The 23,007-nt window shown below is 29.2% G+C and overlaps 1 protein-coding gene and 1 long non-coding RNA gene across 3 annotated transcripts in view; one reads left to right on the top strand and one right to left on the bottom strand.

The window, feature by feature from the left end:
* gus (gustavus) overlaps positions 1-23,007 on the top strand; it is a 100,450-nt gene that overhangs the window by 39,862 nt on the left and 37,581 nt on the right. Inside the window, exon 2 of one of the 2 annotated variants that reach the window (XM_067050591.1) lies at positions 7,643-7,725. The exons of the other annotated variant lie outside the window; for it this stretch is intronic. Coding sequence (XP_066906692.1) covers positions 7,685-7,725 — 41 coding nt within the window. The 5' untranslated portion in view covers positions 7,643-7,684. The remainder of the gene's footprint in view (positions 1-7,642; positions 7,726-23,007) is intronic. 2 annotated transcript variants of the gene reach the window in all.
* Positions 15,387-23,007, bottom strand: part of LOC106678604 (uncharacterized) — a 49,619-nt gene continuing 41,998 nt past the window's right edge. The window contains exon 4 of the long non-coding RNA XR_010844275.1: positions 15,387-15,503. This is a non-coding gene — a long non-coding RNA (uncharacterized lncRNA). The remainder of the gene's footprint in view (positions 15,504-23,007) is intronic.

Genomic DNA, 23,007 nt, shown 5'->3' with positions numbered 1-23,007 from the left:
AAAGACCCACCCTAGTCTTTACTAGGGGCCTTTCTTAGGCAAAGACCCACCCTAGTCTTTACTAGGGGCCTTTCTTAGGTAAAGACCCACCCTAGCCCAAGTCCGTACCTTAGTACCTACACAAAACCTCTACAAAATTGAAGAAAGTCTTAGAAGGTAAGGTTAAAAACTATGTTAAGTTTGCCGAACCCCGGTAGGTTACCATTGAGTGTAAGGAAAAACCTAATTAACCTTTCTCCATTTCAGTGGAATCTAGTGATTCTTTAGTTACTATGTGTATATACTATACTTATGTGGAAAACTGAGTTATAAAACAACGTAATTTGTTGTTAAGTATTGTTTCTAACCTCCTTAATATGTATCTTGTTCATATTAGTGCTAAATAATTGGTTAGGGTAGCGGTCAAAAGAGAAATGGATTCCGCCATTTTACTTCTGGTTACAAAAGAGTCTCCATTTTCTAATTTCTACTAGGGTCCTAAGGTCCTACTAAAAAAAAAGGTTTGGAAACCCAGTGCCCTAGCTGTCCTCCAGCAGGTAGACAGTCTGCTTATTTTTGTTTTGCATTCTAAATATTTATTATTAGTGTTGTTAATTATGTGTTAATTGTTTAAAATATGCTAACAGCTATTAATAAGAGATTAAAAAAAAATTACTTTTCTCCATTTCACTTAGATTTCCGATCTCCTACTAAGACCTGATGAAGGCTAAAAGTTCCGACCGAAATGTTGGTACTATTTTCTGACCGCACTCCCAACCATCTTCTATTCGCAGAAAAATAAATTAACTATTTTCGCTTATCTTTTGACCGCATCCCTTCTTCATTATTTGATAAAATTAATTCTTTAAAAATAAAAAAAATAAAAATTTCTCTGTACAAATCATACTATAATTAAAGTATTCATGGCAAAGCTCTCACAATGGACACCTTTTTATGGAACAATCTTTTTTTTTGTTCACTTTAATGTGACGGGCTATTTACAGAGGCTTCATTGTGACGACTTTAATTGCTTTCGTATCCGGATCTTAGTAACTTGAGGAAGAAGAATTATAACTTGAAAACAGGACAGAACTATATTGTAAAATTATGGAAGAGTGTCATTGGAGTGACAATGGTGTAGTATTGTTCCTCCTTAACGTTCCTTTCGTATATATTTTTTATAGTTTTCTATTGAGGGCATTTTTTGTAATTCAATGTTGTTTGTTCTCTTCTCTTGAAGCTTTCTCCTATAAGATCCTGAAACGTAGTTTTGCATAGCGTTTTCTCCATCTCCGTAATCATTTAGCAAATATGTATTTAAACTTGATAATAATTTTTATATTATGTTGTACTGTGTGATGTAATGTAAAACGTTTTACAAACTTTCGACCTATGTTTATTTCCACTATAATTTTCGTTATTCTCGCTATTTGTTATAGTTAAACCTCTTCTAACGGACAGTTATTTTCTACAAATAACTCTCTCTTAGGAAGTTTTTAAAATGTTCTTAAATTAAACCATCAAATTCCTCCGAATCCAATCCTTACAGTCCAAAATCCTTAACGCTCCTTACTTGGTCACAAATCAAATCATGTTGCCGATTTGGCCAGAACCAGATACCATTCCTTCCATAATAAACTTCCCAACCACCCAAATCCACTTGTTTCTATCCTGTCTTCTCCATCATTACCTAATAATCCTCATAGGCGTCTGAAAAGAAGATGGCCTCGAGATCTTTTCTAGAAAAGTTATTGAAGTTCTATAAATGGGTAGATTCTTCACACGTTTGTATTATGTCTCTATGTCAGCTACAGCAAACTTACTTTTTGTATATATTTTATACAGTTGTAAATAACAATACATTTAATCGTAAAATAAATTTTAACTACGGCCACTTATAAAAAATCATATCATGTTACATTGTTTTATGTTTTGATATAGATTCGTGCCTGTTTCTAAATATGTACATATCTTTAAGTTATTATTTTTTTTTTAATGATTGAAAACTAAAACCAAATATCTTCCTCACTTCAAAGTAATAATTCTAAATTATCCTTTGCTGTTAAAGCCTAGTGAATAGGGAACTCTCGCCTAAATCTTAATGCTTGCCCGTGTATTTTGAAATACATAGCTCTAAAACATCAGTGTTCAACGCATCAAAGCAATGTTCCTCTAATTTAGGAATAACATATTTACAGGAAAATATATATGAGTTGTACTAATAATAATTTTATTTAACCTAAATTCTTTTTATTAATTTCTGAGGGGCTTTGAGATTTTTCCAAGCGTAATCTAGGAGGTGTTTGATGAACTACTTACCGTGATGAGCAAAAATATCTACCAATTAGAAATTATATATCACTCCACAATATATCAGCGTATAGACTAGACTTCGTTTCATTAAAACCAAATAAATATAAGATCACATAAATAAAGCAGATAGAACATCGCTAATATCCGTCTTTGATTGGTTTACTATTTTTGTTGTTATAGACTCTTAGTGGATTTTAATGTTGGTGTTCTTTCTGTGTTGGGGCATTGTGGATATTACCTACATGGAACAAAAGGTTCCATCTCGTAACGCCCGACCTCCCGCGAGTCTCTTAGTCATTGATCTTTCATTTTTAACATATTAAACTTTTAAATATCACGTATCCTTCCAGGATACCTTATATATATTTTTTTATGTTCTTTTAATTTCAAGGATGTACATTATAAACTCTATAAATTTCTCGGACTCATTGGTGCTTTAGATCGCGCAGCTGAAGAAGCGGACATGATGACGCTCGAAAGCCGCCCCAGCTGGTTGCCATCTGCCACATTATCTCCTCCATCAGCCCTGCTTTGAATATAAAAGATTAATCCTTTCATTAATCCAGGACCGCTCTGTCGTTCCCGAACGGTTAATTCACTCTTCTTGACTCCTCTACACTACGGTACGTTACGGCTCCACAGCGGAGAGTTATTGCGCATCTGCGCGCGCCACGGTCAGATCGGACTTTATTGCTCTCATTGTGGTCCGCTATGCGCAATGAATGGCCTCTCCTAATTAGGTGACTCATGGTGTGGAACGCTGACTGTTGGCTTCCAACGCTGATATTGTTAGTGACTCTATGGCTGACATTAATAAAAGGGTTGTATTATTTTACCAAGAATAATTAATTAAAAAAGGTGAAATCCGTTTCATAATTACGACATACAAAGCTCTGAGGACTTGGTAACATGTAACATATTATAGTTCGATTTAAGAAAGATAACATAATTTATTGGAAGATTATTAGTCAGTAATTAATTAATCGTAGATGGTTAGTATGACGGACAAAAATGGTTTACAGATTAGGTAAAAAATCTATTTATTATTTTTTAATAAATATATAAATCTATTTAATTAATTTCATTACTAAATATTAAACATGTTTTTTAATAATACTTTAATGTTGGATTTTTTTCAGTACCTCTTTAAGTATTTTTTAAATATATATTTACCGAATAATATTTAAAATTAATTTTTGATTGTGATTATGTTTTTTCCTAGTTTTGAAAGCCGTTACGTTATTTCCTCGTATTTTTCTTTGATGCGTAAGATTTTTTATCTGTGTTTAGTTATCCTTGTGGTGGGGTCACATCCTTTAGATAACCCGCTCTTTGTGTGATGGAAGTGTCCTCAAATCATTTTTTTCACAATTTTTTTTTTTATTAAAGTTAAAGGATCCATAAGGACACTAATGATAATCACCACTTCCTAATTGTCTTTTAGTTCCTTCGTCCTCCCTCCACTCCTGAATATCCACGCCCATATAATGACAATATTGTTACAATAATCGTGGCCAGCTGCTAATATACTTACAATGGACGTAGAAGATGTGAGTTATCAGAGGCAATGTAACAATGTACAATAGAGTTGGCCTACGAGAGTATTGTCTTGGTCCCGTCTCTTTGTCTGCATGTCTAGTCTCCATATCGTGCTTCGTCTAGGACCAGCTTTATCTGTTTCGTCGTGTCTTCTTTACTAGCAGTCTCTTTGCTTATTTTTTTTAATGACGCAGTAAAAAGCATAAGTTTTCTATTGTTCCGAATTCTCTTAAGGTTTTCTAAAATTATTGCGAAGAATTTAGCAAATATGTATGAAAGTTAGGAGGAGCGGAGCAGCTTAGTGAGTAAAGGATGAGCTCATTTGTCTCATAATTTGACTGAACTTCTTCTAATGCCAAAATTTAAGGTTTACAATAATCAAGGTGTTTTGTTAGAAGAAATAAGGAAAATATTTCTTCTTATTTTTAATATTAAGTCTATAAATGTATCAAAATGTCCATATTTCACTGATAGCATAAGGCATATTTCTTGTTAAATAATCAGTCATTATTAATTTTAGATACATAAGTTTATAAATAATCGTATTTTACAGTCAAAATAATTTATAAACGCGTGTATAATATAAAAATTCATTTAAAAATACATGTTTTCAGGTTGATACCAATAAACTTAATTTTATATAATTTTTATATTTATTCTTAGGAGACAAAACATCTTTTTTAATTTTTTTATTGGATAGAAATTGAATAGTTCAATATTTTAATCGATCAGTTAAAATATAAGTCTACTTGAAAGCAGAAAACTTATATTATATTAGTCTTTTTGTTATAACGCATGGATCTGGATGAATATAGTATCTTAAAGAAGAAAAAAAAATATTGAAAGACAGAAACATAATTTGAATTTAAAATATACTACACACTAACTAGCAGTCCAGTGATTTGTTAATAGTATTTTAGTACTTGTCCCTGATATGCCATTCGAAACAAGGGCCAGGTTGAATTCTATTAGTACTGGACAAGGATGTTTTGCCCGCCATTATTATTTAAAACAATAAAAGAAAAGAATACTTTCCCAAAGGACTAAGGACAAAGGAACGTCGTATCCTGTTCCTACAGATGGTGGGTGTTGCCTGAGCTATCGCTGGCGGTAACAATGGCTTTCGGCACTTGGGCCAGTCTGACTTAGTAATAATATGCTAAGAAGCACACCATTTAATAGTATATCTATATAATGTGGCTATACAATTAATATTAATCTGTGTAGTGCTAGAAGCGGATATTGAAGTCAGGTACACTGTTACGGTCTAGATAACAGTTATCAGTTTTTATCTGATAAGAATTGAGGTCGAATGATTACCCATGAATGACCGGTTTACTATCGAATATAAAATACTGAGGGCAATTGATATAGTTGTAGGATATATTTAAAAGGGATATTAATGAGGTTAATGTGTACATGAATGAATGAGAAATAGTCTCTTGAAATGATTTTTTAAAACAATTTTGTAATCAAATGTTCTTATCAGTAATCATTTTCCCTACTTTCGTAAAGTTTAATGATTAGAGAAACCCTTTAAGTCAAGCAAATTTCAATTTCAATTCCATAATGGCTTTTATAGTTTTAATTGGTAACTTAATAGCTTGAGGATTGATTGAATTTTAATTATAAGTCGTTTTAAATTGCCTCGGACCATTAGGCTTTTGCCTTTACTATTTTTTGTTGTTAGCTGAAAATTGGTTTTTAAAGGTTTTATGGTGTTACTCAGATCAAAAACTACCAAAAAAAAAATAAAAATAACGTACTACTATAATTGATGAAGTATATAAACCAAGGTTTTTGGATTTATTATTTAGCAGGCTAGGAAGTACTGATATATCAACTGTCGTGCAAGGAGGTGATTTGGTCAGAATCAAGCTCAATGAACAGATTTTCTTTATTCATCTTATAGAGACTAGTTGTGCCCGAGAAATTTTACCGATCCCAGAATTGATACAAGACTTATGTAAATAATTGTCTACAGACAGTAGATGTACGAAAGCATTATGCTTGTTTACACGTTGATAGTGAATCTAACTTGATAAATAACCAACCAAACGTATAGCTCCTGAAAAATTAAAATTCCACACCAAAAATATATTCAGTTTACTTAAAAAATGAAATTTCAATAAAAATTGCTTGAGGTTAAAAAAACTTCTAATTTGAATGTAATTTATTTTAAATTAACATATTGTTGCACAACGTTTCGGGACTATTGTCCCATTTTCATGTACTTTAATAACCTACAAACAATAATAATTCACTATAACAACAATCCTCATGTGTATTTATAATTCATGTAATTATATTTACCTCATAATTAGTCAAAATTTTTAATTTCACAAAGGAAATGATGTCATATCTACATTGCTTGGAAAAAAGAATTGCTTTACACTGTTTTTATTTTATTATCATTGATTATTGGTGCATTCTTCTGGTCTATAAAATAATCCTAATACAATATTATCATTTAAGTTTAAAAGAAAAACATTCTAAAAGACTTGTTTTATCGGATAATAATATCTTTAGGCAGAGTAAAAAACTTTTCCCCTCCTGCACATCATGTACCCTTCGTTCCCTTGTTCCTAGTTCTCCCGCATTACGTCACCTGGGAGAACGTGCTCCTATATACCGACGATCTTCGACGACGTTCGCCCTTCGGCGCCGAGTCAACTCGTGAGCTCTCAGGTGATCGCTGTTCGAAGTTCAAGGATCTCATCTCGGCTAGTATTGATAAATCCTTTCGAGAAAATGACGTACTCGATGACGTGTGTGGAATTGTATATGATGTCATATGAAAGTTTTGCGGAGTGATTAAGAATTATATTTCCTACGATAATTTTTATTCTTCATATTTTTATTATTATTATTTTTTTTTAATTGATTACTATATTTTTATTTCGGTTTTAAACAACCGTTGAAAAAATAAAATTGTAGTGATACATACTTGGATACGTATATACCATTTTATTATTATCTTTATTTTTATTATATTATTTTTACACAAAGATTTTTATTTTTTTTATACTAACTACATTTTACATTATTACTCTATTTTACAGTAAAACATAAAATATAATTAAAATATAATACGTAATATTGATTAACATGAAATACATATCATTAATTTATAATTACATTAATATGTGTTTAGTTCTTTTGTGTTTATATCTAGGGGTTGTAGTTTTAGTTTAATTTCCTGTTTCTCTAATTAGAGGGTTTAATGAGGTGAAAGAAATTATGTGTCATTTTATATATAAAATCCTACACTATTTAATTCAGAGTGCATTTTAGATATTCTAGTGTAATATTAATAGTATAGGTGTTTTTTTATTAATTGTTATATATTATTTGTCATAAGGTCATAATCTATACAGTACATTGTGAGGTGCACATACCTTTGTATGAAGCATTTATATGATTTGAATTTTACTTTCATTTATTTTCATACATTTTTATATTTTTTAAACAGTATGAAAAAAAATAACCTGTACAATACATATAAAAATTAATAATCTTATCTATTCCAATTTTATATGGCTCAGAGAATTTTTTCAAATATTTATTGAGAATTTCTCTGAGTTTTCCGTAATATCTGGATAAATAAAATACTTCCAAAAAATCGAAAAATTTATAATGTGACATCTTACTATTTTTATTGTGAACCACTATAATATAACATATGTTTCATTTTTTTACACTAATCTATTTCACATTGTAGTAATATTATTATTTATTTTTTTACGTTGTCTTAATATTACTATTTTTTGTTTTTATACGATATATTAATATTTTTTTTCTTATGTTACAGGTGAGTCATGGTGACATTAAAGGAAGTTAGATTCCTCATGAGATGTCTCCTAGGACAACATTCGAACCGGAATATCTACAAAAGTAGTTATGAAAAAATATATATATATTATTTATTTTATTTTATTTCCTCGAGAAAATAAAAATCGGCGATTTTATATGATAAAAAAGTCTTAATACACACATTAAATGATGAGAGTTAATTTTTATTATATTTAATATTTCTTATCCAGTTTCATTTATTTTATTTGATTAAGATTTTTAGAGGTTGCCTTGATTTTTATATCTAAATAATACTGAATGAATGATCCGAGTTTATGTTAAATATACAAATACACAGATTTACTCCATAGAGCCCAGATATTTCGGGGAAGTAATTTTTAAACTCGATATAGAGCCAGTTAGGGAAGCAGGTGTATTGGGGTTTGTTACCATGGCTTGTTGAGTTCGGTCACCGTAGTGCTAACGGTTATGGCATACGAATGAGTTCTTGCCTCTCTGTGCTTTGTGTTCTATTGTAATATTTAGTGAGCAAATGAGATATCTGATTCATTGTCAAAACATCTCATAGAAGTTGCCCGAATCTCGAAATATACGGTAAGAAATTGATTTGTATCACAATCTCAAAATAATCTAGGATAGTTTGATCTTTAAAAAATATTATATTTACCGAGTAATATTTCGTATATACCTAGGTGCAAAAAAAAAAAAAAAAAAATATATATAGCTAAAATTATTTAATTTATATTTTTCTATTTATTTATAGCAATTAATAACTACGTTTACATAATAATACGTTTAGTAAGTTTGATATAATATAAAAATGCAGTGATACTGGCATGTCGAGAAACTACCCATTGGTAGCATTCTAATCATACTTTTACACTAGAAGGTCTCGAGGCCATCTTTTTTTCAGGCTCCTCGGAGGATTGTCAGGAATAGAAAAAGCTAGGTTAGATACTAGAGGGTTTTGATTGATGGTTAGGGTATTTATAATGGAAGGATTAATATTTCTGGTTTGGGCTAGATCAGTTACAAATGGAACATTAAGGTGTTGATGGATGATTTTATTTGTGACAAAGTAGGGAGCATTGAGGATTTTACGAAGGATTTTGGATTGTAAGGATTGAATACAAGAGGAATTCAATGGTTTAGTGGAGCCACAGAGCTCAACTCCGTCATTTGACAAAACAGAGAAAAGGCTTTAAAAAATGAGAATTTTATGGAATTATTTTCTCAAAGTATATACATTTTTTTAATTGTAACATTTTTGAGTTAAATTAGATAGTTTATGAAAGCTATATGTTTCATAGATTTGAAATAGAAATCGATTATAAATATCACATTATCGATATTTCACTTATTTTATATCTTTACCATATAGTCATTTGTACAAAGTAAAATAGTTTTTCGTAATCCTCCCACTAATTTTTTGGAAATATTCGGCTGGACTTGAGCAACATTTTTATCTCGATATCGAACCACACCATTGTTACTTTGTTACTTAATTCGCCTGCTCTGAGGCCTGTTTAAATAATCCATTTTGTCCTAGTTTTAAAATCGTGTTTGCCAATTTGATATTGATCGTTTTCCATTGTTTGCCTCAAAAACAAAAAGGGACTTTTTTCGAAATCCTCCCACAAACGTTTTGATCCTTCTGATAGTTCTTTTAAAAAATAATTAATAGCCTTAATTTTTTTGAAATTCAACTACGAAAAAAAAAATATTTCTAATATTTTTCCTCTGTCATTTATAAAAATATTTGTCATATTCCCTTCTCATTCTTTTTTGTCTTTTACTCCATTGTTCCTCCTATTAAAATGTCTGTTAACTGAGAATCATTCTATATATTTATGAATATACAATGAAAATATTATCTATATTATATAAATAAAATTATTATCTATCTTAATATTATCTAACTTTTTCTCTTATATCTCATGAATATCGGATGACATTGTGATATAATGTTCAATAAATATTTTTTTCACTGTGGTTTATCACCAAAATTGTGTTAGCAAAATGGTTCATATTCATTAAAGATCAAAAATAAAATCAAATCTAATATTGAAGATGGCCACGGGACGTTCTAGTTTAAATTAATGTTTGAAGTACCATCAATGGGTGGTTCCTTCCCAAGATTTTCAAGTGTATATGAAACATACTACATATTTACCTATTGTATTATTTTGTACAGTTGTAAATTACAATAAATAAATAATAATAAAAAAAAAATCTAATATTGAAGAGTTATTCAAAACCTTAAAAGTTAGAATTTACAAAACTGTTATCCGTTCCACAATACAACCCATGTTAATGTTTATAAGGTGATAGGACTATGTAAAGAACGGATCCCTAAAGTGTTAATAGAAACTGAACCGATGAGTAAACGTAAGAGGGGTAGACCGAAACGTTGACGGGAGGATTGCTTTAAGAATAGTCTTGTAAATCTGTCTTTGAAAGGGAACCTTCGGGTTCGCTAAGCTTTTATTAATATTATAAATGATGAATAGTGTAAATACAAAACCTGTTTTTTTTATTTTATTTAATTTTCTTTTTAAAGGTATACTTTTTCCTTAATGTCAAGATAAGGCTGAAGAATGTCATTTTAACAAATATGGCCAGTACTCTAGCCTCTCTGTTTCGTATTATCGCTGTTTCTTAATCCGAAAAAGGCCAGTTTAGATTTAATTGGACGCCGGTGACTGATGAGAGAAAACTAGGTGTCAAAATCTAGTCCAGGGATATTCTCACCGGCGGCTATTATATATAATTATGAAAAAACTATGATATATATTTATTAAATGACAAAATTTACAATATAATTAACAAAAATTATCTCATAATTTACAGTTATTATCAAAATACCTTATTATGTCTGTTCGGATTTGTAATACGTGTATGTATATGGGTATATTTTCGTTATTTCATTCTGTGGGAATTAAAGAGAGCCCTGGAATATTTTATCCCGGGGTAGGGTTGGGCCTTGGTTATTGTACTCGAACCCTCTAGTACCCAATGCGGGCATTTGATTTCAATTGCTCTTTTGTGGCACCCCGAAGATGGGTCTCCATTGTTGCGTCTTGTATACACGTGAGGGGGGTTTCAGAGTACGTTAATACCGGCGGATGTTATGTACATGTCGAGCGAATACTCCAAGGATATCCCACGTTATGTCTCTGAGGCTAGGGGTTGTTGGAAAAATATCGGTATTTTCTGATAAATGCGTCGATATTTTTGTCCATTAGTTTTACTTTGCTATATCGATATTTTTTTAGTAATTTATTTATTGATATTTACAACTGTATACATATATACACATCAACTAAATTTGCTGTAAGTGATATTATGACATGATAAAAACATTTCTTATGAACCATGGAGCATTAACTGCGATTCTTAGGACTTTATTTTGAAAAGATTGTAGTTTTTTCCTTTTCGTGAAGGATGCCGCTCCCCAGACTTCACAGCTGTATATCAGCAGTGGCCTGAGGATTGTTTTAAATATAATATAAGAACAGTTGTTTCTGGTTTTAGTTTGGAATTTCTGTTTGGGATAGGATATAGCGTTGTTAACTTTGTGTAGGTTTGAGTTAGTTTGATGTTGATATGGTGATTCCAGGTAAGGTGGCGATCTAGCTGAATTCCCTGGTGAATCTTACTGTTTCAAGACAGAAGATTGAATTTACGTTAATAACTTTACGAGAAATTATAGTGGCCGTGAATCCCACTTCTATTACCTCAGCTCCCCAATGCTAATCTCGTATGATTCGATCCCCTGAACATATATGTCGCAGGTGGCTCAGAGCGATTGGGAAAGACGCCCAAAATTGATGACGGACGTTCTAAGCGATGACTTTGAGAAATCGTCTTCCCAGCCTTCGGTAATTCGTCAGTCGTATTGCTCCTAATTGGGACAAGCTTCGGGCAGATGTATTTCAGTTGAAGATTCTCATATGGCAGTGAAAGGGAATCGTTCCTAATGGACGAATCGCTTGGTCCAAATTTACATTTGTATTAAAATATTTAATAATATTGTTAAATAATATATTATATATTGTTAATAAAACAGGATAATAGCTTGTGAGGGGGAAAATATTACTACGGATTAAGGTATTACAAAAACTAAATTTACTACATACTACGTGAAGGGTAGTCATGATTATTAATTTTTAAGTATAAGTATTAAATTTTAAAAGTTTTAATATGTTAAATGTTTTATGTGTAGGATTGTAAGTAGTACAATTTAAATTCCATGTTATAAGCAATCACATATAGAAGATAGAAGCCCCAAGCGGATATCCTATTTTTTTCCCACTACTTTATTAGAATTTTAAAAACTTTGAAAACAAAAACAACATGAACTACGAGCAACTCACCTATCAAAACGACAACAGACAAAATGAAATATAATAGTAAAAAAAAACTTAAGTTTGAAATATAGAAAGATAATAAATATCAATATTTAAAATACAACTACTCAAAACTACATTAAAATTCTTTAGGTAGAAATTAAGAAGGGGAAAGAAAAAAAAAATACTTTTAATAAATTACAGATAATTACCATATTTAGTAATTAATATAATAGTAAAATAAATCATAAAGTAATTAAAAAATTTCTTGATAATCCAAAAGTAAATTGAAATATTTTGAAAAAACTGCAATAGTAAAACAATAGTTAATTACTAGTTGAAATTATTTAGTAATTTTTTTTTCAATTTTTTTTTTTTGAAAAAGGGTAAATTTAAGAGAATATTCTTTAAACATACGGTTGGGAAGTTGTGAAATAACTATTTTAAATTTCCTGGTGAAGCCTAAACAATAATTAGTAATGTAAAATATTGCCATTAATGTGACGAAATTGTGTAATGGCCCTTGTAGTGTATTAATCATTAGCAAAGGCCGAATTTATTGGCATTTGATGATTAAGAAATGATGTGTATGCCCAGCAGTTTGGGAATGATAAATTAGATGGCGCTACGGTGGTCGTCCTTCACCTGATATAATAACGTAATCCGGGCTACGATATTAGTATATCCATCTTACAATTGACTATTTTTAGACAATCGATAATGAAAATTTCAAAGATTCGATTCCGAGTATGACTTTCGATCACGATGTAAACAAGTCAATGACTAGTTATTAACCAATTGGCCATGATAGTATGCATATATTGGGTGAAGATGATCACGCCTGGAGTGTCATTACGTAGACCTTGAGGATATGAGAACGTAGTCGAGTATTGTTGAGAGTACGTGAACAATCGAAATTTTCCAATACTATCGATATTTCGTCACCTGTTTATAGTCATAGACCCTTCACCATTCTGTTCGGTCGTGCACAGGTGTCATCATAAATAGAGGTGTCCCTGTATTATGGGAGTTTTTATTCCTACCTCCTTTTTTCCTATCAAACACTGATATGTATATATAAACAAATCCTGGAAAATACATTTTTATCCTTGTATTGCTCGAAAACATTTTAAGGAGTTAAGAATGGTCTGCTTTGGGCGGGAGTAGTACTTTGGTGCATGTCACCGTTTGGACTATGAGGCCGATGCATATTCTATGGGAAGTGGAATCAGTAATGTTATTTTTCCTATCTACATTAGATTCTTATTAATCACATATATTAAATTTAAAAAATATGCTCTCGTATCCAACCCTTACAATCGATAATCCTTCGTAAAATCTTCAATGATCCTTACTTTGTCACAAATAAAACCATCCATAAAAACTTTAATTTATTACATGTAACCGATCTAGCCTGAATCAGTCCTTATTATGAACTCCCTAACCATCCAAACCCATAGTTTCTAACCTTCCTTCCTGTTCCATAGCTGAAAATCCTCCAAGATGCACAGTATCTGTACAAGCCTGTAGGATTGAATCAAACATAAAATTTACTAGATGTATTTTAATATAAATACTGTTGTAAATGTCAATAAATGAATTGTTAATTTTAAAAAAATAATAAAATTTAACAAAGATAATCCCCAGTATCTTCGAAATTTCCTTTGCTCATTCATCCAACTCACCTGCACCCATCACAACAGCTCTGATGAGAACCTGGAACGCGGGGTCGAAACTTCAATTAATAAATAGTTGAAACTACTTATTATTTTTCTTGACCTAATTTATTCACATACATTCACCCATTCATATATTATACATTAAATACGATTTTTTATCTATTGAATTCGGATTAGCATGGATATTAAATTTTGATTCGATAAGAAAAAAACAGAGTTGTAAATAATTTTTGGAAACAAAAATTCATGAACACATCATTCTAGTAATATATTATATTAGTTATACTATAGTTTAACATGTTAAAAGGCGTTTAATGGAGAAATATTTCCTTCTATTAGCATGTTAAAGCGATAAAATATGGTAATTATCTGTAATTTATTAAAAATATATTTTTTTTTTCTTTCTGCTCATTTAATTTTTCCGCTTCTTTATTTCTACCTAAAGAATTTTTTATATATTGTATTTTTAATTAGTTATGTTTTAAATAATGATATTTTATTCTCTTTCTATATGTGAAACTTGAGTTTTTTTCATTTTCATTATATTTCATTTTGTTCCTAATTTTCATTTTTATTTTTTTTTTTGTTCTAATTAAATTCCTTATTTAGTTTAATATTTCAGTATTTTACAAGATATTTCATTTTACACTTGGTTCCTAAAGAAATTTTCCTTTATGTAATTTTTTTAAATCTATTATATTAATTATCCATAGTCCATTGACGATATTTTTCACTTTTTTTTAAATTTCTACTTTTATAGATTTTATTTTTAGTTATGTTTTAAATAGTGTTATTTTATTATCTTATTTTTTAGATTTTTGTTTTATTTTATTTTATTTTGTACATTAAGATTTTTCTATTTTTCATTTCTTTTTTAATTTGATTCCAATTAGTAATTAACAATTAGTTTAATAATTCAGTATTTTTCGAATTATTTAATTTTAATTTTAGTTTATCAATAAATTTTCCGTTGTTTTGTAATTTTGTTTTTATGTTAATTATCTGTAAATTATTGACAGTTCAGTTTTCTTTCTGTTTATTAAAATTTTCTATTTCTAAAGAAATTTTGATAAATTTTATTATCAATAGTATTATTTTATTATATTGAAACTTGTACTTTTTTAACTATATTTTATTTTGTACACTAAGACTTTTCTATTTTTTAGTTGTTTTAATTTTATTTCTTAGTAATTAACCGTTAGTTAAATATTTCTGTATTTCTCTTGATTTTTCATTTTACTTTTGGTTCTTCAAGAATTTTTCAGTTGTTTTATATTTTGTTTTCTATTTTATTAATTAACTATATTGACAGTTTTTTTTTTTTATGTTTCTAGGGTTCTACCTAACGAATTTTTTATTAATTGTATTTTTGTTAGTTATATTAAAAATAGTATTATTTTATTTTCCTTATTAGGCCTACCCTATCTTTATGTCTCTTGGCTATAATTTGGGTCAGTAAATAAAATATTTATTTATAACTTTATTTCCTTGATCAATTGTTGCTTATTTCCATTTCTAAACATCGATTAATTACCAATGGGGAAGGATATTTGGCTAGATGACCTCCAGGTAAGCAGAGAGCTATTATAAGATTGCTGTTTGCCTGGTGTTGTTAATCATTCTCGTTTCGCTGAGGCCTTAAACAAAAATTTTTTTTTTTTCTATCTATTCGAGAAGGTGGCCCATCAAGGAGCTAGAAAACCAATTTTTCTATTCGAAAGTAATCCACGAAGGTCGAATTTCCTTTTCATTTTTTTTTTCCTATTCTGAACCCCCACTCCCCGAAGGCCACCAATCACATCATCTCCCGGTTCGTCCTGACGGTCACATCCTGTAAGGAAAATATGAAAAATACATAATGAATCAAGGAGGCAGGGTATGGAGATAAATAAAGCTAATTGTGACTGGACCTTGACTCGCTAACCGAGAAACAAATTAGAAATGCAAAAGTGAAACCAGTCTTTACTAATCGGCTGATGGTGAAAAAGGTTTCTCTTACGAAACTTCCACTCCTTGACTTCTCATGACGTGCCGAAGCGCCGTTCATTCTAGAAAGGCCTATTGTGTCCTTATCTATAATCTTTATTTGAATATTAACTCATACCGATGCTTATATTATAAAATGAAGATAAAATAAAAAATTATCTTTCATTTTTATATATTTATAAATATTAAGACAGCAAACGTTTTGGCCTGATTATTTTGGTCATCTCTTGGTCTTGAGGAGTGTGCAATGGATGTATGTTGCCAAACCAAGATTAGCATACCTCTCTAGAACCGTCGATATCACTCAAAATGGGGCGAAACGTCGAATGTCAGAATAAAATTTTTTATAAAAATGTTAATGTTTCTTAAAAGGTTGATATTCTTCAATCATAGTCGAATTAGACTGAACAATTTATTATAAGTTGAATAGTAAAATTAAAAAAAAAAAAAAAAAAAAAAAAAAGAAGAAAACTCAAATCTAAGGTTACTTTGTTCTTAGTGCACATCTCAACCCTTTCTGGTAAAGACCTACATTGTGGATCGAAACATTGCTAATCAGTAAATAGTTAAAAACTAGTATTCTTTTTAACTGCAGCTCTGTCCATCTCCTTCAAATTCGCATTCTATCAAGTGTTTATACATAATATTTTAAAAAAAAGTTTTCACTAGTGAATGTCGACTGTTCCTAGCTAATGTTAACCAAATCTTTAGTTGAAAAATTGAAAAAATTGAGAAATTCAGCAATAATAGACAAATATTTCTTGTAATTTTTAAAACGTACAAATATTTTTTTTTTATTACTTGTTTGGCTGTCTATAAAGTAATTTTTATTTATTTATTCGAAATTTCATCCTCTTATATATAGCTTATGTTGCTCAAGTAGCGCAATATATAACTATAATGAAATTAGAAGCAGAAAAATTTCTTTAGACATTCTAATTTCTGGAAATATCTATCCGATTTGAAAATTATTTTTGAAATTGAAATGTTTAAATCTATAGACGATTTAGAAGTACACCATTGTGTTTAGGGATTGTTTGATGTCACAATAAATAAAACGCAGAGACAGACTTTTTAACGTTAGTAAATTTGACTTAAATGAAGACTGTTTTTTCCCTCTAACAATAATATTTTATCTTATCTTTATCAGGTTGTAGAAAGTAATACCATTTATGCTGGAGTACTGTTAAGTTAAAAATATTTTTAAATGTAACTTAGTAAAAAAACATAAAAAAAAACTCTATTTGACATGTCTTATTTTTTTTTTAATAGCGATTGGTCCTTTTCATTTTGCACTTACCTTTCGGATCTAATTTAGTTAATCAGTTGCTCTTTTTTCATATACTTTTCATATCTATGAAATAGGCATGTTTAATCCAAGTTTAAACTGGGACGGTTACTTAACCCAAACCGGTGAGTCAGAGCTATTTGTTAGTATTTATGTTAACTGATTGATTTTCTTTTCTAATTGTTGACAAGCTATCGTAACACAATGGTGGTAGCACACGCCCTTTTACCGAGACAAGACAATATTAGCAATGCCGCTGAGGCGCTGACCCTGAAATGGTTACGTAGTTTCCAGATTGTTAATGTAATTCCAGTCACAGCCCCCAATAGAATCCCAGGAAGTGGCGCCCGGGAATGTCGCCTTTGTAGGAGTGCTTGCGTCCTTTGTTGGTTTCTTGTAGTCCTTATTGTAAATCTTAATAATTACGATACTAGAAATCTTAATTAAGATACGATAATACGATGTATTTGAAAATTAATTAGATTTGAAAATAGTCTATTAAGGATTCTATAATGAACCGAATTTGACTTTAACATTTGTTATTATAACCCTTTAATTCATAATAAAGTAAATGACGTGTCTCACTTTTCACAGTAAATTTAATTGGTTTATCATGGAAATTTAATGGGATTTTAGTCAATTAATATTAATTTAATTTCGATTTACTCCGCTTTTAACTTCACTATCGTGTCTGTCATTTAAAACTCAACCAGTAACCACATTCTTATTCATTTTTTAAAAATAATCTAGCTTGTTTTACCGATTTAATCTCATTCATTTAACATTTTAAAGACTAATTTAAAATTAAATACATAAGGCAAATTGTAAAATTTATATATCTAGCAAGAAAATTTATTTTATTTTTTTAAATTGTAATGTAACTTAGTTATTAACAAAAACACTATTTTATAAATATAAGTGTCAAACAAATGGAAAAACTATTATATTTTTGTTAAATGCTTTTATAAGTAAGCTGTATCTAAAAGCAACCTAATATATTTAGGCAGCACTGATTATTGTTAAATAAAGGATTTCTTCACTCTGTTGTATCCTATAATATTAATATTATTAGGTTAAACAAACAATTTTTAGATAAAATAAAATTTAAAATCGTATTATGGACAATATAAAAAACTTATGATTCTTATTATATGTAAGAAAATATAAACATGCCAATAAAATACAACATAAAAAACCTCTACAACGTTTTATGTTGATTTGTGGGCTCTTTTCGAAGTTTTGACTATTTTTGTAATTTTCGAGAAAAAAAAAATTCGGGAATGAAAAAATTATGAACAAAAAAGTTTTATTTTTCTATAGTTAAAAAAATTTGTATTTTTCGAAGTAGGAATAACATATATACATTTTATTCCTACTAATAATATAATTTCTATCTGTTTATTTTATTTAAATTTAATAAATAATTAAAGTTATTTTTATAGGAATTATTTTTAAAAATTCGTCATTTAAGCTCAGTACGCCTTAAATCTAGCTGATATTGAAAATAATTTAATTATACATTTTTATGCCGAGTTTAATCAGAATCGTTATAACCATTATCGATAAAATCGAAGAAAAAAATGTGAAAAATCGATTTTATAAAGTAGACAATAAAGGAGGTCGATTTAATCGAAACTGTTACTGTCTCATCCCAGACTTAAATATGTGATTTCAGCTTCGTAAGACTTAGTTGTTGAGTAGGGTGTTCACACGCCCACAGACCATTTTACGAAACTGTGTTATTTGGACTCAAATAATCAAAATTTCTATGATCTCAATATTTTACCCTTACTATGTATTCTATATAAAGGAAATTGGAAGTAAAAATATGTCATTAGTTCATCAATAAATTTACATATACATTGTTTTCCTTATTTTCTATCTTTATTTTAAATACTACCGATGTAAGAATTTGGACTTTGTTTACAAGCAATAGAGATAAGTATTTTATGTAACTTTGTAAGGCATCTTCTCTTGAAGTTATTTTTATTTATTTTTCCGATATTAAACGAGGTCATCTTGAGAACGCAAAAGGAGAAAAAAAATTTTTTGATAAACATTATCTCAAGAGAGGGTTATTATATTTTATTTGTTGTGTTTTTTTTAAGTCTTATTAAAATGAAATAAAAAAGTGTTTTGTTTTTTTGCCTTTATTATATTAAACACGAATCTTTGTGAAGTTTGTAAGTAAGAAAACAAACATAGTCGGTTAAAAAATAGCATTATACCGATAAAAATAATTATATAACTTGTTTCTATATAACCTCTTCAGATATGTGAAGTGCTTGTCGAGTTTGAAGCATGTCAAATATCGACCTTGTGTTCGATGTAACAACCCAGACAGATTTATGAAGAGGTTATAAGTACAGCTATCGATTGCTTTAAATAGACTTATTTTATTTTTGTATTGTTCATGGCCAAATTGAATCTAATGAAAGTTATGTAATAAGTTGTTAATTTATCGTAACGTATATCACTGTAGATGGCAGTAGGTCTGATAATCCATAAGGCCTTGGCTAGGTGCTATCTTTCGGTTAGGGTCGGCTTGAACTTCCGGTCTTTATATCTTTAGACGCCTGTAGTTAGGAAATAATTAAAGCCTGTAGAAAATAATTATTTTTTTCTTGTTCAAAATCAAACGATATCTGCTTTTCTACAGACGTGAAAAGTCGGAGAATTTTCCGAAAATGTATTGCTAAAAAAGTTAATTGTACTCTTACAAAACAGTAAGTTCTAAACAAGCTTCATGAGAAATTGTTTATATAGTGAAATCTCGGAAATCCAAACTAATATCTGCAAGGGGTGGAGGGAATTTGGGATTACAGAAAGTATTAGAAAAAAAATCAACAATATGCACATAACTATTTTTAGTTGTTAGACTATATATATATTTTTTTTATTCATATAAGACAATCCACAGCGGTGATGTTAGCCTACTTATCTTGAGGTGGCCAACCTATTTTAACCATGGAGAGGGGGGGGGGGTCAAGTTTTCAATTTTTGTAACCGCCACTTAATGAAAAAAGTCCCAGAACATCGCCCCAGGTTGGATTCTAACCGGCGCCGCCATCAGATCTCAGTCTGATAGACCTGCGCTTACCCAACTGAGCAACGGACGGCCCAGTGACAGTTTTAAATTGTTATAAATTAAAAAAAAATTGTTTTATTTTACATTCTTAGTCATACTAAGTGATAATTTATTTTTTTTTAAATTATAAGATTGTAAATTTATAAGTGAAAAAAAGTTTAAATAAAAATATAAAATAATCTTTGTATAGATTTATTTAAAATATGAGAAATAAATAAAAAAAAAATGAGTTATCCAATAAAATTTGTATTATACATACTTCTACTATTAATAAAATTTGTTTTACAGAATCAAATGATTCATACAATAGATATTAGGTATTTTTAATTCTAACAAAATATATTATGAACACTTTCATGGGAATTTATTGAAACGAAAAATTTCCATATCGATTTTCACGATAATTACAATAACTTGCCTAAAGATCGAGAAGTTAAACATGTCCTTTACACATGTGCACTTTTATTTTAAAACGAAATGTTATTGTCAGCTTAGTTTTCTCTTTTTTTCGCCAGTACGGATTACTGAATTTACACTGTATTCTTTCTTGATTGTTAAACTTACGTGAATACATTATGAAATATTAAAATTATTTACGTCTGTATATTTAATGGTGCAATTTATTTATCTTATCGATGTAAGAATTTTATTTAATGTTGCAAAAGAATTTATGCGTTCTCTATTTGCTATTTGTGAGTGGGTGGTTTTAACTTTCACTATTGTATTCCAACACACATGTTCCGGCACACATGTCATGTATGGTGACACAATTTATAAATATATGCATTTTTTTTTTTTTTTTTTTTTATTGACAATGTGAATTCATTGGAATTTAATTATGAATAAAATGCAATAAATTAGTGATATTTACCTTTTCTTTTTTTTTTTTTTTACAAAATTGAGATAAAAGGGAAAAATTGCTAAAGTTTTTTTTTTAATCTAAATCTGCTATATTACAACCTGTTGTTTTTAACCGTTCTTACCGAAAACTACTATTTAGTTTCAAAATTAACAGTCTAAAAATTATAACGGTCGTTAAACTAAATTTAGAAAAATGGAATTTGAAAAGTAACCATTCAATTGTTATATGGAATCTTTTTTTTTGTCTGTTGTGCCACTCATTAACCAAAGCGATATGCATATCTTAAATTTTAGTTATTTAATTATTATTGAGTGTAAATGTGACTAGAGATTATATTATGTTTATTATGCACACAGTTTGATTATGTTCATTTTTTTGTCGTTCTGTATTTTTTGTATATATTTTAAAAGAGATTTTATTTATTTTAATGTGCTTTTTTTTCTCATTTATTTATTTATTTATTTTTATTCTTATTTTATTTTAGTATGAATGTGATTATTCATCACTATTACCTACTGCCCACAACTGTGTGGTAGATTGTAATATCTATCAATAAATAAATAAATAACTAAAAAAAATAAAAAATTATTATTATGTGTATATTATAACATAGTAAATAAACGAAGAATAAATGAGAAATAGTTTCTATAATATTGCATTATGCATTGTAAAAAATAATTTTTGTGTATAATATCGATGACTTACTTCACAATAGTGCCTGGTATATTTACACTAACTTAACAAACAATACAATTGAAGGTTCTCTCTTTTAGGAAAATTAGAACATTTCAAATAATTTTTTTAGTTGAATTTAGAAAAAAAAATTATTTTTCATAGTGTAGTGGAAATGTACCCCCGTGAAGTAATTCATTGATTAAATAAATAATTCAAACTCTATCCATTATAGTCTCAAAACTTTTTATTACTCTTATACGTCCAACGTTACGGCCAATCCGGCCATCTTCAGGGACAATCTACTCAATGGCACTTTTAAACCATATAATTTAACAACTCTAAACTTCATGCAGACTATTCTGCCCAAGTCAAAAATATCAATATCTAATTAGTCAATTATCAATTAAAAAACAAAGTCAATTTATTTATCTGCAGACACTATTCCTTAAAACTTTTATCACAACTTTTAAGGAATAGTGTCTGCAGATAAATAAATTGACTTTCTTTTTTAATTGATAATTGACTAATTAGATATGATATTTTTGACCTGGGCAGAATAGCCTGCATGAAGTTTAGAGTTGTTAAATTATATGGTTTAAAAGTGGTATTGAGTAGATTGTCCCTGAAGATGGCCGGACTGGCCGAAACGTTGGACGTATAAGAGAAATAAAAAGTTTTGAGACTATAATGGATAGAGTTTGAATTATTTATTTAAAAAATTACCAGTCTCAAGAAAATATTAAGATTATAAATAACTCATTGATGTTTAATGTATTTGATGTATAAAAATCCCGTGGAGAAAAAAAAAATTAATTGAACTGAAAAAAGAAATCCATCAGTTATCAAAATTAATGTACCAAAATCACATTGAAATTTATTTTTTGCTTTTACTAAAAGGGAAATTGTTTGAAAATGACCAAGGAAAAAGGCCGAAACGTTTTATATGTGTAATTGATAGGTATAAGTTAGAAGTATATTTGCTACCGTTCTCTGCAACATTGCTTCTACCTTTCGTCACAACTGAATGTAAGAGGTCGACATTACAAATAAATAAAACATACATTACGTTATAAGAATATGTAATGCCGTATTTATGTATTCTTAGGAGTTATGGACACGGGTGAGGCAATACTAGAAAACTATTTTGTAGTTGTGACTACACGCGAAGGCCGAGCCGTGGGCGTAGAGAGCTTGTATTGCACAGTTGAGAGTCGATATGGAATGGGGCGCCATCTGTCTTCTATATCCATGTTCTTCTGTAAAATGTCTCCTTTATATTTATCAAAGTGTAGTTATACAACCTGTTGAAAAAAACTAAAAAAAAACAAAAACAATCCTTGGCCGACTTCATAGTCGGTAGTAGAGATACATTAGGATTTTCCCCAAGAGCATTTCGATATCATTCTCATACATACATACTTTTCATATATCTCCAT

The sequence above is a fragment of the Halyomorpha halys genome, unplaced genomic scaffold (genome assembly GCF_000696795.3).
Source record: "Halyomorpha halys isolate HHAL.00 unplaced genomic scaffold, Hhal_1.1 Scaffold148.1, whole genome shotgun sequence".
Lineage (NCBI taxonomy): Eukaryota > Metazoa > Arthropoda > Insecta > Hemiptera > Pentatomidae > Halyomorpha > Halyomorpha halys.
This window is presented reverse-complemented; position numbering and strand designations above follow the sequence as displayed.